The sequence below is a fragment of the Filicampus tigris genome, chromosome 1 (genome assembly GCF_054856515.1).
Source record: "Filicampus tigris isolate MCC_2025a chromosome 1, RoL_Ftig_1.0, whole genome shotgun sequence".
NCBI classification, from domain to species: Eukaryota; Metazoa; Chordata; class Actinopteri; order Syngnathiformes; family Syngnathidae; genus Filicampus; species Filicampus tigris.
The window spans coordinates 40,854,864-40,872,812 of record NC_141217.1 but is presented as its reverse complement, the minus strand read 5'-3'; the positions used below and the strand labels follow the sequence as shown (position 1 = coordinate 40,872,812).

Below are 17,949 nucleotides of genomic sequence, written 5' to 3'. Positions count from 1 at the left end.
TTTTTTTTTCTTGCAGACGCCCATGTGGAGTAAAATAAGCACTTTTTATTTGAAACATGAAAAGGCCTGAATCACATTTCTTTCAAGGAGCTTCTTCCTCAAATGACGAATGCACTACTTATTTTGAATGTCCAAAAATGTGCAGATAATACTACATTTGAAAATAAAATACCTGCGAGCCTAATTTTGTAAATCAATTGCACCAGGAGCAAATATTACATTACCGTGCCGGATAATAGTAATGAATAGAAATGCCGTGTCCCGTGTCACGAGTAGCAGAGCCAGATTTCAACTCAAATCAAAGTGAGCAAAATGCATCATAATGTGTCGCCGCCGAACAAAGACGACGCGGCAAGTGTTTGGTATTTTGTAATTTGGCTACTTTTATTCGAGCAGGGTCATTTTCAAGAGAAATTACAAATCAAGAATTCAATAATACTTTTACAAAGACATTTCAGGAAAGATTCTTCTTCAGTCATGATATCATACATAGTATTTAACAGTCCCTCTTCATTTTTTTAGCTTAAAAAAAGAAACAAAGATGAAGAAAGTGGAATTTATTTTCAGTTGAAAATACAGTGTTTTCACAATTGTATAAAAGTTCCCAAATTTGGAATTTCCCATTATGTGGAAAATAGAGGAAATAAAATAAAATAAGATTAAACTTCGCATTTCACAATGTTTCAAAACACAATAAATGCTCTCTTTACGTAAATTTTGCCCTATGATCAACACCATGTTCCTTTTTACTAAAATATATCTATATATTGAAGACCTATAGTACTGTACACAACAGTATGAAATAAATAAAATTAGGAAATATAAAATGGGCCACATAAATAAGTTCTTTTTTTTTTTTTCCAACCGACAAATAAAATGAATGCAATTTGTTGTTTTCCAAAAAGAAAAGAAAAAGGTTTGGTGTAATACTGACAAAGAAACATTGCACAACATAATGTAAACTAAGTAACTGCTGCCTAAAGTCTTAATACTGACACAGGTGCCGCAGAGAACAATGGTAAACCATCCCATAATACTGAAGCTGGTGAGAAAAAAAAAGTAACCTTCCTTTGACACAATACGAGGGTGGCACTTGCAGAAAACACACAGGTTAAAAGGTTTGCATATAAGGCTTCTTTTTCATTTCACCGCCCCGCCACCCCCACCCCCAAGCGTCCAGAACCCACATTTTCCCTTAAGACGGAGGCGCCACAAGCTCTTCCTCCTCCTCCTCCTCCTCCTCCTCCTCCTCTTCTTTGACCCATATCCTTCACAGTCTTAATGATTGGAGGCCTGACACAGTGTGGCTGCAGGTGGCGGAACCAAAGGTGGGTGACGACAAACACCAAAGGGCTAAAGGGGTGCGCAGGCCCCGCTGCTCTTGTTCCAACCCCGTATAAATATATACATAGGCAACGCTTTCTGTTTTGTTTCGTTTTTTGTTTTTTTTTCCTTCATGATTATAGAAGCGGAGTGCAATTTGTACAAGTCACTGTTTTGTGCTATAAATACTATGGAACACGGGCAGGGGGAGGTTAGCACCACACTCATGTTTAGGCCTTAGGACTGTACTTTTTTTTTTTTCCCAAATGTATTTATTCTTTGTTTGCTTTGCATAATGCAGCTTCAGTCACAAACCCCTCCCCCTCCCTTCAATGCCGCTGCCTCATTGATTTAGCGGTCAAAGCTTCCCGGAAGCTTCAGGCACGTGCACGTACGGTTTAAAACGCCCCGTCTTAAACCGAGCAGGTAAGAATACTGAGCCGGAAGAAACGTCAAACGTTCCCCCACTACATGGCGTCCTCCATCGTGTCCTCGCGATCCGATTTGGTTTCCATTTTGCCATCCAGCGAGCTATCGTCCATCGAGTGCTCCCCGTTCTCCTCTTCGTCCCTCAACGTGTCCGGGTCCGTGTCCATGCTCTTGCTCTCCTCCTCCTCCTCAAACTCAAACTCATCCTCCCTGCGTCCCATCTTCACAAATTCCTCATCCACTTCCTTGCGTCCCTCTACGATCCCTCCTCCGTTCACGCCGTCGTGCCGCATGATGGCCTGGCGCTCCGCCAGCTCCGGGTAGCCCTGAGGAGCGATTCCCTGCAAGTAGGCCCGGCTCATCAGCAGCTCCGTGGGCTCCAGGTGGCCCTTCTCGCGGGCCTCTCTCTCGGCCGCCTCGCGCTCCTCCGCCTCGCGCTTGCAGTACGAGTAGCGATGGTTCATGTGCTGCGAGTAGGAGCCCGAGTGCGAGAACCTCTTGCCGCACTTGTCGCACTGGTAGGGCTTCTCGCCCGAGTGCAAACGCGAGTGCTCGATGAGATGGTGCTTGTGTTTGAAGGCCTTTTTGCAGATCTGGCATTGGTGCGGCCGCTTGCCTGAATGGACACACAAAGCAAAGAGCGCAGAAGGTGAGCGGCGCGACGGTGGGCGGGACGCCACAACAAATCACACAAAGCAGAGGAAAGCAAAGAGTTTGATGGGTCGGATGGCGTGGAGCAAAATGACATAACGGGACATCAGAGCTCATGTTATTCAAATTGGGAGCAGGAAGCGCGCTCGCATTCGCCGGCTGACATTATGGAAGTTCCCTCCCGCGGCCCAAACAAAGGAACTGGTCGGTGCGTCGCACTCATCCGCTCATCGTAAATACGGTGGCTGAGGAGTAAAGACGCCTGAGCTCGGCGGGCGGCGGGGGGGGGGGGGGGGGGCAAGCTTATCTGTAAACACGATTGAAGTTCATGTTGATAGAATGCCTGCCATTTCTTTTCGGTTCAACTTTTGCGATGTAGCCCGCACGCGAGGCGAACGGGCTTTTTAATCTCCTGCCCGACCGCTTCCCTTCTGTGCAGGACCAGAAGAGCACAGCGACGTGAGCTTGAAAGCGTCGCTGCCCCGGCCCCCGCTTTCATGCCCAAATAGATAAGACGCACAAAAGCGGCAAACGCTAGATGAGAGATAGCGTCGGAAATGAATGATGCAACCCCATGAAAGAGGAACTTTGTATGCTAACAGTAATAAGAGAGACTCGTTAGTGGCGCTCTGAAGGTGCCGATCGATGCGATCTATCGCCAATAACGGAGCTGCCTTCCCTCATCGGGAGAACGGCTAGCGCGACTACAATATGTCCACCCTGTTGATGAAGAAGCAAGTTACAAGATGTGCAACAGAGGAAGGAGGAAGAGGAGGGGACACGTTCAAAGATTCACTCAGGATTTTCAATACAAACATTGACAAAAGGAAATATAATGGGGTTGGAAATAAGGGTCTAGAACAGTATATACCTGTGTGTTCATATTTGTGTCTGAGAAGGGAACTGCTCTTCTGGAATGTTTTGTCGCACAAGTCACACGCGTACATACCACTTTCAGTCTTCTTAATCTTCTTCCGCGACAGACAGGAGTCGGGGTCTGTCATGTCGTCCAGCCCTGACATGTAATCGGCTGTAGCGTCAAGCAGCTCGCCCTTAGCAACAACAAACGACAACAACAGAAAAAACAAAGAGGACAAAAAAACAACAACAATCAATTGGGGCTCGCATTCAGAGTTGCGTGTGGCCAGCACAAAAATTGCACATCTTGTATATTTGATACATACAGTGTTCCCACACTTTTCGAGGGCGATACACTTATTAATAAATGTAACTTTTAAAATACAAAATGAGAATAAATACTGAGCGGCTGATTATAGGCTGCATTCAGAAATGAATGCGAGCGGAGCGTTCTCTGCCTCCGACAGCGCGCGAGGACGACGAAAAGTCCGCTTAGTAACTACCTTCAAGTTTCTTTTTTTTTATCTTCAATTGACTCACCCTAAACTTAATCTCGCGATGCATTGTGGCCAAAACTCTGGGGAATCCTTGCTGCGGAAGCTGAGACCAAGGTTCCATGACTACCGCTCTTCTTCGTCGACGTCTTCTAAAGAAGAAGAAGCGACTTCCGCCGGGAGTACGGAAGTAGAAGAACGGTAGTCTTGGCAACTTGCTTTCGCGTCTCGAAACAAGAATTTACGGGGCGCATTAATCCACCAGGATTGTGCCTTTGGCTGGAAAGCGAGGCAGGATTCTGGTTAAGGCAAGCCATTTTAAGATAAAAAGAAGAACTTACATATACAATAACAATGTAGTTATTATTATTTGGTGTGTGCTGTCGGAGGCGGGGTATGCCCCGCGCCCATTCGTTTCTGAACGTAAGTGCTTACTTTCCTTGGACTGCCTGCGCTGGGCTGTGTTTTTTGGGGTAACTGAACTCGAATAGCATTCTGAGTTTCCCAATGGTCTGACCGAAGCGTATGAATGTATTTCGGAACGCGCCCACAATAATGCAACCGAGATTTAGGGGGTAAAAATCTCTAAAGTTCATGGTCTTGGCGTTTATAAAACAAATGTCCCCTCAAAAAAAAAAACCCAAAAAACCCACCTTTTTTGACTAGTCTGACTCAGAAGATGGTAAAATCGTAAGAAACCCTGCAAAATAGCTAACTGCAATTGATGAAGTTATGGTCACAATTGAAAACCCGCGATGCACCCGCAATAATAGAACCACGAAGAAGCGAGGGATCACTGTATTATCATGACCTTACCAAGGTGTTGTTTTTTTTTTTTTTTTTTTTTTTTTTAAGTTCGCAAGAGGGAAACATATTGGGGCCAATTTGGGGTCAATGCAGATAAAGGTGAAGGTTTTCTCTTCTCTTTCCAAATACAAAAATTGCAGTGCATTTTCCCTGATTTCACAGTGAACCTGCAGGGTCAGCATGACTCCCGCACAGTCAAGAGGTCCCAGCTTTGAATTTTGGCTCAGACCCTTCAGTGTGTTGTTTGCATGTTCTCTCCACTGCTTCCTCCACATAACAAAACATGCAAGTGAACTGAAGACTCCTAATTGTCCATAGGTGTGAATGTGAGTATGGATGCTAGTTTCTATGCGTTCGATGAATGACTAAAAGCCAGGTCAGGGTTCACCCCGCCTCATGCCCGGAATCAGCAGGGATAGGTTTAGTGACCCTAATGTGGATGTGAATGACAAAAGTCTGCCATTTGCAGACGCTGTGTACGAAGGTGTTCAAAATCAGGCAGATCCAAATTAGGACTGTCCGACTTTGGGCTCCGAATTTTTCGCCTGGCATTCTATTTTGATATGGATGTAAATATTATTGACACTTACACCTTGTTAGAAGTAATTATGCTAATGTTATGGACAGTTAGGATCCATGAAAATGTTCCATAAAATGTTAGCATAAAAATGCAATGAATCCTTTCTTCGGCCTGAGGCAGAATGCATGAAAGGAGATTTGCCAGGTGCTCTATTGTTTCTCCTTTCACTCGAGTCAGTAGGAGTTCCGTCCCTTTAAAAAATGTCTTTCATGATGAAGACAAGTGCGGCGTGTGAATTGATGGAGAACAATGTTCCATCGTGAGAGGAACATTCTGCCACAGCGATCGCAATCAGAAGGTGTGACGTGTTCCTTTAATGAACTTGACAATGCAAGGATGTTTTAAGATGGGACCGCACTATCGCTCGGCAATCAATTCCGACTAAACGCCTGTAGCTGTATTTTTAAAATCTAATTTAATAACTTAGAATGAGAAACATTATTAATACTTTTTTTTCATCAAAATGGTTCAGTCTATGTTAAACAGCCCTCAGCATGCAGTGGTAATGAACATGGGGCCGGTGCATTATTAAAGTGCACTTGGAAGCTAATCTCGCTTTAAAATGCAACTGAGGAGCGGCGGAGTGGCGTGGGGGAATCTCCACGGCGGGCTTTTGTCATTTCTACAAATCCAAACATTCTGGGGCTTCGGCAATTTGGTACCGGGAAGATGATGACTCGACATCGGGTCTAGTGGTGGAAGAGACAGACCGTTTTTAAAAGCCTCTGTTTAAAACAAAAAGTGTTCACTACTCGGTCAGTGCGGATGTGTCGAATCCGCAGGGATATGCGCTGGCTCGCGTGGTGCCGCCTGGGGCTGTCGCGGGACCGCGGGTGGTTTACCTACCTGGAAACCGTGTTTCCGTTGGTACTTTCTCCGCTGTTGCATCTCAGCAAAGGTAGCGGCGCCAGCTGCGTAGGTGTAGGCCATGTGTGGTAGGAAACCCATCTGTTCCATGCCCGGGTACGGCCTGAGTCCTGGGATGCTGGCCTGCATCGGTGGCATGAATGTGGCTGGTGGAAAAGCGCTCTGAGGAGGAAGTGACGTGTACATGGGTTTGGCGGCAAAGGGGTTAATGCCAAAGATGGGGCTAGTGCTTTTCTCTAGGTTGCCGTTGCTGGCTGAGGCGGAGAATTCCTTCTTGAGATAGGCTAGGTTCAGAGGCTCCTCAAAGTGCTCGCGTGGCGAGGGGACGCCGCTAAACTCGACCGTAACACTGTTGACTCTCGGTCGGCTCTTCACGGTCAAGGCGTGCTTCGGTTCCTTGATGAGTCGCGGAAGCGAAAGGTCGAGGGGCTCGGCCTGCAGGTCCTCCGACACCAAGCTGTTCGGGGTGTACGAACTGCTGTGCGAATGTTTGGAGGACGTGGACGACAGGTTCAGCGGTGACGGAGTGTTGCTGCGGGAATGGTCCAACTTGTCACCTGTGGCTTTGGCGTCGCCAAACTGGTGGCTTTTCAAATGTCTGAGGGAGTTGTCACAGTTGTTGTGGAGCTCGGCGATGGCCGTCGACGTGATGCACTCGCCCGGTTTGATTAGAGACATTGGCGAGCGCGCCGCCAGAGGGTCTTTGGGGGGAGTGTGGTGGTTGTTTGTTACGGCAACCATTTCCGCATTGTTCTTGTGCTCGAGCGGCGGCGTTCTGGTGCTACCATATGGAAACATCTTCCGCTGGTCAAACCATTGCTTGACGAATTCCTGCGGAAGGCCAACGGCAATGGAGATCTTGAGCAGCTCTTCGGAGTTGGGCTCCATGTTCATGGCGAAATACGCCTTGAGCACAGACATGTGGTCCCTGTAGGGGTGAAGGGAACCTGTCAGTCCCTTTTCAGTCAAAACGGAAGATGTCAGATGAGCATTCTTCTCCATGAATATATGTTTGCTGGGAATCAGGTTCTCATTGGGTTGGAGCACAGCTTTGATCTCCTCGTTCATTTTGCACAGGTAGCGCTCATGTTGATGGAGAGGGATGGGACCCGGGAAGGTTTCTTTGCAATACTGACACGCGTACGGCGTGAACATGTTGTCAGAGGCCTTTTCCTCCATGCCACTGTCTAGCATGTGGTTGGATTTCTCATGTTTGATATTGCTAATGTGTCTCTTTGAGTCTGTGGTCAAGCTCTGGAGACAGGCTTTGGCTTCGTTGACCTTCTCAAGCGTGTAGTCTATGATGCTTTTGGTGGCGCCGTTGTGATTGACCAGCGGCAGACCGACCTGTGGCCCACCTGCCGATGTCAGGCCCTGTTTCTGCTCTTCCACCTGCGAGCCTAATTCCTTCATGTAGGCGGTGAGCTTGGACAGCTCCTCTGGTTTGCAGTCCATTTTCTGCCTGCACACGGTGTTGTCTACAATCTGGAGGACCTTTTGCACCTCGCTCAGGTTGTTCATCAGAGGGCCCGGGTAGCTAAGAAGCTGCGACTCCAGACCGTGCATACCCAGGTGCTGCAGAGGGCTCTGGGCTGTTGAGTTGTGGTGAACCCCCAAGGGACTGTTGCCGCCAACGCCCCCATTCATGAAAGGACCGGGAGCACCGAATCCATGCGAGGCCATCATCAGTTTATAGTCGTTGAAGTCAAGCGGTTCCGTCTTGATGCTCAGGTGGTTGCTGTGGTCAGCCAGGCCCACTGGCTTGCCGTTCTCCAGCTTTTGCCGCAGCTGGGTGATGGCCGTGTTGGTGGGGGAGGAGGAGGCTGAGGTGGGCGAGGAGCCCGTCTTCATGGCGCCACGCATCCTGCCGTTGACGGCGATCAAGCCGATGCACTTTTTGCTGCTGATGTGCGAACTGTAGGATCCAGAGTGCGAGAAGCGCTTCTTACAGTTGGGGCATTCATACGGTTTCTCGCCTGGAACGTAAAACAGATAGAATGAGACGTCTGGCTCAAGACTGACACATCTGCAAGCGCCTTCTTTGAGTGCCTCTCACCACTGTGGATGCGGAGGTGTTCCTTCAGGTGGTGCTTGTACTTGAAGGCCTTACCGCACTCAGTGCACTTGAACTTGCGGTTGCCGGCTGCTTGGTTCAACAGTTGGTGCTGTGGGGGAGACATTTGGCGTCAAAAGTCGGCACGGACGCCACAAGATTTAGGGACGTGGCCATAAGTGCTCAGCATTCCAATAAGCATGTTACGCCCGCTGCTGAACGGCCACAAGCGGCGGCCGTATCCGAGAGGATCCCACACCTTTTAATTTCCTGCCTGCTCCAACTGTCTTTAGAATTTGGCAGCCCAGAAAATAATCTATATTTAGCGCATTTGCCTTCATTAGAGACACTGATATGATCTACTTTTCATTCATTTCACACTAATACGTCTCGTGTCACCCTGCATACCTATATCCACACCGTTTTGGAAAGGTTAAAATTTCGACGGCAGTACACGAGCATCTAATTAGCACCATCCGTACTCTGCATCCAGCCTGACTGTCTGAACCTGCCCACCCAGGAAAACATTCACTCCGAGTAGGAGAGGAGGACATTTTTTTTTCCCGAGCTCAGAGCACAGAAAGTCCGATGCCCCTCCCACTGCTGCAGTCCTGACAAATGCCGGGGTGTATGAATTCCTGGGGAGACAGATGGTAGTGCGCAGGACACTACGAAGAAAAGCTCCAACCTTCACAGATCAAGCGGGGAGAGTCGGGGGCCCCCGCCAAGCGCCGGAGAGAACCGCGCCACTCGTATGTTGCTGAGTTGCATAAACAAACAGCAACAGCTGCTTCGGTGCCTCCGCCCCCACCTCCTCCTCCCCTTCTCCCCCTGAGGACCTCTGCCCGTTAAAGTTTAGTCTCACTGCTAATAAGACACTCTGGGCCCTTAATTGTGAATGGCACCAGCAAAATGCTTCATCTCGCCTTCATGCACTGGCGCCGTCAATGGCGCCACACTTGTGGGCGGGGCACCGGCAAGATGCTTGCATATGTATAAGATCTAATTAGTCATATTGCGGCTAATTGCTTAAAAGGAGGAGGAGCATTAAGACTTGTAAACATATGAGAGCACATGTTTACTGATGGGTACATTATTCCTTATGCTAATGCTCGGTGTTCTGGCGCTCGCTAACGCAGGACAGGACAGGACGGGACGGAAACGTCAAAGACGAAAGCGCCAAAGACGCGGACGGCGGGCCACGCTGCAGCTGATTTTATAAGTGAGCACAAGTGGTGGAGCAGAAGGAGCTGGGGTGCTTGAACACGATTGGCCGGCCATCGAGAGCGGGAGCGGCGGCAGCATGGTAATGTGGGGATTGGGACGGCAAGGCATTCGGCCGGCCCATCTGCTCACGTTTACATCCAGCTGGTAGATCAGGTGAGAGTGCTGGCTGATGACATCAAATTTAGCCTGAGGCTGGAATCCTGTCTCGGGAGACACGTCGACACGGTGCGTGATCTGGATTTGTTTTTTTGTTTTTTTAAAAACACTTTTTTTATTCTCACTTTGCCTCCACCAAGTTTCCATTGGTGCGAATACATTTGAAGGGCTGTTAGTTTTGCAGGTCTACAGGTTTTATGTAATATTCTAGATGGGTTTTTTTCACCCAGGGTGTTCTATCATTAAATAGGTGTGGAAAATTGTTGACATCTTTAAAATCAAATAAATATCCACATTCAACATCCATGACCGATGGCTGTGTTTCATCCTCACGCTCACTGTCAAGAGACACACTAATATATACCGTATTTTTCGGACTATAAGTCGCGTTCCCCCCCCCCCCCCGCCCCCCCCCCCCCCAATGTTTGGCCGGGGGTGCGACTTATACTCCGGAGCGACTTATGTGTGAAATCATTAACACATTATTACCTGTATATCATTTCACATGTTATTTTAACCCACATAAAGATAAATCCTAAAAGCTATTAAAATGCATGAGGAATTTAAACGGTTAAAATCTAATATTGTGTTAAATAAGTAATTAAAATAGTATGATAAAAAGACAATTTGACTGTCTATCAATCCATCTATACAAAATAGTGCACTGTTCCTTTAAAAGGCGCCGTGCCTGGCTATGGTCTTGCATCCTCGGCCAGCCACACACACACACACACACACACACACACACACATGCACACGCACGCACGAGAGCAGAGGAGAAATCAGATAATTACGACCGAATACAAAAATACTTTTGGAGACTTGGAAACATTCTACATGGTCGGGGATAAATAAAAGACTTATTTAATCGATCTACAACCGTTTCGGTGAGTTTAAAGTTATCTGACCGTAGCTTTCTTGTAATGCTACATGTGTTAGCTAAATGTTACCATCGTAGCTCGGTGGAAATGATGTGTACTAAGCGCACAATTTTATCAATTTCATTTATATGGACACATTTGTTTGCGTTAGGCGACAGAGACAACTTGGATTCCGAGAGGGGGTGGAGAGGGGTGGGGGTAACGACTTATACTCCACTGCGACTTATATATGTTTTTTTCTTCTGTATTACGCATTTTATGGCTGGTGCGACTTGTACCCCGGAGCGACGTATAGTCCGGAAAATACGGTCTACCTCCAATCTATGTTGTGTGTTTATGCAGTGTGTGCGCGTGCGCGCGTGTTTGGGTGTGATTCACCAGAACAACATTCAAGACCAGGAGCAAAGTTAAGGAGCTGATATAAATTTCCAAATTGGAAATTAACACAATCACTGGATCGTGAACACGAGGCTGCAAAATCATATCAAGGAAGGCCATCAAAAAACCATTTAGGGCCTCAATTAAAGTTATTACCATTAAAGGAGTCGCATCTTCAAAATGCCATGAAAAATTAATAATGATTGCCAATCAGAAAAAAAAATGATCTCTCTTCTCAGAGGATCAGAGCACATTAGAGATATGATGGAGGTTGTGTGTGTGTGCGTGCGTGCGTGTGTGTGTGTGTGTGCGTGGGTGTGCGTGTGGGTGTGTGTGTGCGTGTGTGCATTGGTGGTGGGGTCTGTGTGCACGGGGAAGAAAGAGCTAACCTGATCCCTCGCAGGCTTGTGCGTGGCCATATGTCGCTCGAGCTGAGTGCGGTAGGCGAACGTGTAGCTGCACAGCGGGCAGGCGAAGTTCTCCTCATTCTTCTCATGGCGGTACTTGATGTGCTCCTTCAGTGATGTCAAGCGCTTGTAGCCCCGATCGCAGTAGGGGCAGGTCAACAGTTGGGCGAAGGCATCTGGCGTTCCAGGTGGCAGGTCTGCATGGGTGACGGAGGGGTAGGAAGGGAAAGCGGGCCAAAAGGTCAGCCAATCAATGGCAGCTAATGGGCGGCTTGCCCGGAGTGGTATGGGAGGTATCTACGCAATCTGCTGCACACGAGAGCCACGGAGTCGGGCTGGCACGCACACACGCACACACCCACAGAAGGCCTGCTAATGTACGAATACTTTGCTACTGAAGTAGAATTTTCACCTTCATATTTGACTTCGTTATTTATATTTCTGGCAACTTTCACTTTGACTCCAGCGCATGTCCTCAGTAAAATGTGTACTCTTACTAGGATTCATTTCCCCATCCATCTTCCTCACACCTTATTTCAAAATAAAACCCAAAGGAAGTGTTTGTTGACGTTATGCCTGAACGCAGAAGTAACGTCCCGCCTGTACCGCCACAATATACCCGGCGCTGACCCTGCCGCTCACGCAACATCTCCAGCTGAGCGAAATTCCTACCGTGATGAAATACGAGGCGATGATTACGAGGCTAACGTAACACACAGGTGGGCGTATGAAAAGGAATGCTTTTCGTACATTGCATTAGGTGCCTGTTCTGCCAGATATTGGCATTCAAAAATTCCCCATCCCACATGGTAGGTTAAAGCAGTTTCTATGAATCCAGTGAAGTTAAGACGTCACTCTTCCTTCAGTTATCATGAGCTTGGTTAGGCATACAATGAACCTGACGGCCAGGCTAACGTGCGCTAGCTAACTTCGCTCATTAGCCACGCAGATCTTTCACCGCGCCACTGAAGTAAACTAAATGAAAATGACTAAAATGCGTACATCAAAAGTATGTACGCATTTGCCTTTACTTCAATACTTTAGTACATTAAATATCATAGAATGACTTTTGATATTTTTGTACAGGAAATGTCAGATACTTTGTCTTTTACTCAAATAGTCTTACACAAGGTGACTTGAACTTGCAAGTTATTTTCTGTGAAGACGCTGAAGACGACACAAGCATACGCACGCACGCACGCACGCACTCACACACGCGCCCCCCCCCCCCCCCCCCCCCACACACACACACACAGCAGGATAGCATTTTCCTCACTGCTGTCACTTCTTAAAATCTTTCCCACTCATATGCTTGCCATGTCTGCAGCTTGACCCCACCCCCTCAATCCTCAATCCTGGTCCGCCTGCTGGGACCTTCAGAGGTGAACTATCTGGTTTCTGCCCAGCTGTTGCTTTAGACTGTAGGTAAACACTGTGGCATCCGGCAAATCTGTGAGACCAACAGCTGTCTGCTCACATCGGGCAAGAGAGCTGCTGCAGCTTCTCATCTCTCATTCTCAACTTTTTTTTTTTTCCCAAGCATACGAGCCAGGAGGCAAACTGTAGTGTACAGGCACCATTGTATCTCAATTTTTATATGAATTACTGGCCATTTGCATCCGCCATTTTGTTTCCCCCCCAAATAGTTTTACCTGTGTTCATGCAAATGTAAGGATGAAGATGTTTGTCTGATTTGGTTATTAACGACTCCCACCCAAAAATATTGTTTACATTAAACTGCTTCTATCATGGCCACGATTGGCCATGAATTCAAACCCATGCCAATTCTGTAAAATTGAATTGGTTGTAGACTACATTTAACATTTTTTTGTTACATCTTTTATCCACTTTGGGAAAAAAGATCACTTTAATGTAATATTCTTATTCTCCGCAAAAGACATTTAATGGCCTACTGCAAGCAAGTGAATGGCTGATTTTAAGAATAAATTCTGCTGACCATGAAGAAGAATTACATTTGAATTTCAGAAGTGGAAGCTCCTTCTGCTTGATGGAGAAACACTCAGGCACTGAGTAAACGATATATATATATATTTTTTTAATATGAGGTTGTGCATTGTTTAAATAAACTGCAATTTTCAATGTTAAAAAAAAAAAATACATACATGGATATTCTACACTAACAAACTGGTGTTAGTTGAAAACTAAATGCAAAAAAAAGGCCTCAAACAAGTTGAAAAGGACGCAGACTAAAATAAGGCCTTAAAACAAGTTTCAACATTCCGTACCGTTTTCCTCCGGCCCGGCTGCCTCCGGCGTCCCAAGTCGGGACAGCTCCTCCGGGGCTTCCGGGTAGATGATGGCGGTATCGCCTCGCTGGAGATACTCAGCGATGCTCACCACGTGGCTGTCGCTGTCGCCCAGCTTCCTCTTGGCAAAAAAGTCCTCAAACTCTGAAGTGCAATTGACGCTCTTGACTAAAGGGGAGAAGGGATAACAAACGGCAATACTTAGGATTCCTTTCTTGTCGCCGCTGAGACATGTCCTGTGCAAAGATTTTGGGGATATCGTGCTCCAAGTGTGAGGCGACACAAAGGAGAAGAGAGCAAAGCTCGAGTGGGAATGCGTCTAAATTATGGGCTCGCTCTGCGTGTCATGCTGCACTGCTAAAATAAGAATCGTAACCAAATCCAACTTGAAATCATAGAATAAGCAGTGGCAGAAAAACTTGAGCGAGTTAATTCGGTCGTGACTGCCAAAACACACGCGATTGCGTACACTCCTGAATTCATCAGTAGCAGAGCGCGGATGTCACGTTTAAGATAAGCGGAGGGAGGGATTGTGGCTTTGTTGCCTCCAGCCAAACCAAAATACATTACGGCAGTGGCTTGTGGTACCAAGACGACCGAACTTGCTAAGAAATCGGCGACCCTCATTAGTCCTCATCCGAGTGACATCTCTCGGAGGATCGATTGCGGCTAACAAGCCTTTTGGATGGCAAGTCAAGGTGAGCTTTAAAGCGCAATTCGTGACAACTTCACTGGCCAATTTGTAAAAGGTCAAGGTGGCAAATATTTGGTGATCTGGAGAAAAAACAGCAAATGTCATTGGTGCCAACGAATCCCTTTTAGCAGCCAACATTGCATCATTTACGCTCTTCATTAGACTTGTCCTTCCAAGCTAATTGCCGGAATTGCGCTTACGCTAATTAAACTGGCTCGTTATTTGTGAAAATGATGAATGTGATACATTTCAACCCAGCCCAGGAGGAAATTACCTTCTTTGCGACAAACGCTTGTCAAAAAAGCATAGAAACATTCCCCGCCCCCCATTTTATTCTATACCGTAGCCGCAATCTTGTGGATGAGGATTACATGATGGACAGGTGAGCATTTTGTTTGCTCTTCATAGATAGATTCATAGCACCAGAGAAAGAATTTCAATAGCAGGACACAATAAGCAACAGTTTGACTCACCTGTACCATTTCCAGCTATTTGCAAAGCGGCATCAGGGCCCAAAGTGTCGAAATCTTTTATTTCATCTGCACAGAAGAGTGATGCAAGAGGGGCGGGGATTGTGGAGGAAATGGACAAAGGGGGCGGAGTGAGTGCAAGCCAACAAAGATGAGACGTAGAAGGTGAGGGAGAAATCAAGGCACTGCTGTGCATGGCAGCTTTGCTTACCATGCTCAGTCAATACTATCACGTGGGCCAGGCAGGGACTTATTTACCTTTAACATGGCAACAAGCTGACATTAAACAAAATATCCACCTGAGCAATTGTTGAGCATCAGCCAACATGCGGCTGGATCTCATTAGGCCCCGGCTGCGATGCCTCCGCGCTCCTCCACGCGCACGCAATGCCCCCTTTATCGCATGTGAACATTTTCATCCAAAGCTGTTAGGAGCAGTAGTGCACGCCACACACACACTAAAAAATAACACACCCCTGCGCCGCAAATTAAGAGTTGCGCGACCACGTCACATCACAAGACACCGGCCAATCCGATTCTACGCGCGGTGACGCGTCGAACGAGTGCGGGTTCTTCCAGGCATGCGGGTAAATGGCGCTGCAGACTGCCAGTGTGGCGCTGGCACAGGTGAGGTGCTTGTGAACTCAGGGACAAGCTCGTAAAACAGTGACCGGCCTCCACATTCTGTTGAATTGGACGTGCTTCCAAGAACACGGAGGCCCTGTTTTGTGCCTTAGTTTAAGTGGGTGTCACGAGGCGGCGACATCCCATGTCGCTCGGCATGCCACAGGCAGAAGGTGGAGCGAGTTGCGCCGGTCATAAAGTTTCTTGCACCGAAGCCAGTAGCAAAACGACTTTTTGTATTTTTAGCTGACAATGGACTTGATGGCAGTGTGGGCTGTGAACAGCCCCACTCTCTAGCTTCTGGGGTGTTTTTTTTTTTCTCTTTTTTTTTTTTGATTGCATGTCTGCCAAGCGGCATCAGAACCGCAGCTTGAGAATAAACGGCTTTTTAGTCGCATAAATCATGAGCAACAGATTGAAATATACCCACACAGCTCAGATTTCAGCACATGTGCGTGTCCTCGCAGGCCATGTTTGCTTTGGCTAATCAAATTTGGCTGCATTCTTTTGCCCTGACGCAAGGGGATGACCACTGGGATTTGCTGGTCCTCCTCTCTGCCCTGTTCGTGTTTACCTTGGAAAACATGTGTTATCTGCGGTCTGAAGGCGAGACCAGTGCTTCCAGCAGGAGGCTGGTCCACCTCTGGCACTGGCCAATGTGTCGCTGCGGTGAGCGAGGAAGGAGGGTAGTTCTCTCAGAAAGTGAGTGTTTATGTCCTGACATGGCAGCCAACACTTTTACATGGCATAAAAGCTGTCACAAGAGACGCGTGCGGGCCGCGGCTGCGGCTCACGGGGCAGCCGGGGGTGCGTTGCGTCAGCGTTAATTCACGGAAGGCCCGCACCTCGCGGAAGACCGAGACTACGGCGCACGCACAGCATCACACTGCACTGACGCCGTTTTGTTATGAAAACATTCCTGTTTTAATGGAGGCTCTCCGTTCTGCCTCTGAGCTTTGGCCCACATTTTCAGCAAAAAAAAAAAAAACGACATTTCGATTGTTTTAAATGGGAAGTCAACCCAAAACATTTCTTTACAATGATATGTCCCATGCGCCTTCACTAGTCGAAACACAGCATTCTGATTGAACATTGCGTTTGTGGAGAATGAGTTAGGTTGCAAAATCCACCCGTTTTTAGCCATCTCATGGGGCGGCCATCTTGCCACTTTCTGTCGACTGAAAATGACATCACGGTTGCTCTGGGCTCAGGTAGCGACCAATCGCGGTTGGCCTGTTTTCTGAAGCCGAGCCTTGATTGGTTGTTACCTGAGCCCCGAGCAACCGCGAGGTCATTTTCAGTCGACAGAAGTGGCAAAATGGCCGCCCCCTGAGATGGCTAAAAATGTCTGGTCTCCCCAGACAAAAACGGGTGGATTTTACCGCTTCACTCATATTCCGCAAACACAATATCGAGCAGAATGCCGTGCTGCGACTAGTAGGGCTGCGCACGGATTTTCTTGCAAAGAAAATTCTTGGGTTGCCCCCCTCTTGAAATATTTTGCATGCATCCTTTCACCATACCGCAGGAAAGACGCTTTGAGAAACCTCTGCAATTACATGTCCGATGGCAATGAAAATATGGCGCCGTGTTACGTTGCTAACTGGAGCGCAGGTGATTTATGTGCAAATGCCTGTCAGTGGCTGTGATGTCATGCTTTCCAGAAGACTGCATCCAGCCACACTGTGGGATGGAGGAATGTCAAGGACACGGCCAGATATAAGGCTCGGATTTGTCTCCTGGAATCACAGGAGCTTCCTGCCTTGAATGAAGTCGCCTCCAAAGTACATTAAAAGCGGCAAAAGTGATATTTTTAAGATTTCTCTGAGGCCAACCTCTCCAAGAAGGCCCCATTCAGCCTTGCGCGGGCCCGGTTTGAAGCTCCTGATAGGGCTCCAAATCAGCAGGACATTGATGTGTGTGTGTGTGTGTGTGTGTGTGAGTGTGTCGGTGCGCGTGCGCGTGGGGGGGCTGCTAGCTTATCTCAGGACTCAGTTATGTGTTGAGGTATCTGCGCAGACACTCAGGCACCGGCAAAGCAAGAGTGGGCTGGGAAACGCAGCAGCCGCAAGATTGGGAAAGCGACTCTAATGAACTTGACTTGCTCTCCCAAATATGTCAGACACTTTATCACGGCAGAAGCAGATTATGTGGGAATTGCAACATGGCTGATTTACAGACATTATGGCACCGCGGGTCTTTATCAAATAAACAATTGCCGTATGCAACGACGGCTTGTTTATCCTTTATCTTGATTTATTTACCCAACTGTCTTCTTCCCTCTATCCCTGAAGGATATGAACGGTTATTTAGGCTTTTTCCCTCCCCTAATAAATGTGCCACCTCCCCACCTCCAGTATTAAAATGTAAGCCCGCTGAACGTTCCTGGGTTCTTGGGCGCCGTGCATGGCTAGTTCATTAGCAGAAATGAATAGCAAAGCCAAGCTCATTTAAAAAAAGGAGCTGTCTTACATGACTTCTCGCCGCACTCTGTTCCTGTCACTCGCTTCCAAGAATCATTGACTCTTATTATACATGTAAATGGCTATCATAAAAATAAAAATTTCATTTAAGATTGCTAATGACTTTCTTTTTCAGCAGTCTGCCTTCCTTTAATGGTTCTACCCTGCCCCCTAATTAAAAGTATTTATCTTTCAAGCATCCGTGACTGGCGCCCCGGCAATCAGCGCCGTTCGACAAAAGAGCATAAGTCAAATTTGGGGGGGGTCACCTGGGAGGAAACGCGGCATCCGACGCTTAGATCGAGGGTGTCAGACTCATTT

General features: G+C 47.4%; 1 protein-coding gene across 3 annotated transcripts in view; it reads right to left on the bottom strand.

The window, feature by feature from the left end:
• Positions 1-358: 358 nt before the first annotated feature.
• zeb2b (zinc finger E-box binding homeobox 2b) overlaps positions 359-17,949 on the bottom strand; it is a 57,946-nt gene continuing 40,355 nt past the window's right edge. For 2 of the 3 annotated variants that reach the window (XM_086041573.1, XM_086041582.1), the window contains 7 exons: positions 14,546-14,611; positions 13,358-13,546; positions 11,094-11,308; positions 8,066-8,174; positions 5,989-7,985; positions 3,275-3,455; positions 359-2,368 (listed from right to left, as the gene is read on the bottom strand). In XM_086041573.1, the coding sequence (XP_085897699.1) occupies positions 1,791-2,368; positions 3,275-3,455; positions 5,989-7,985; positions 8,066-8,174; positions 11,094-11,308; positions 13,358-13,546; positions 14,546-14,611 (3,335 nt within the window). In that variant the 3' untranslated portion in view covers positions 359-1,790. The remainder of the gene's footprint in view (positions 2,369-3,274; positions 3,456-5,988; positions 7,986-8,065; positions 8,175-11,093; positions 11,309-13,357; positions 13,547-14,545; positions 14,612-17,949) is intronic. The other variant, XM_086041590.1, reaches the window with a different exon arrangement.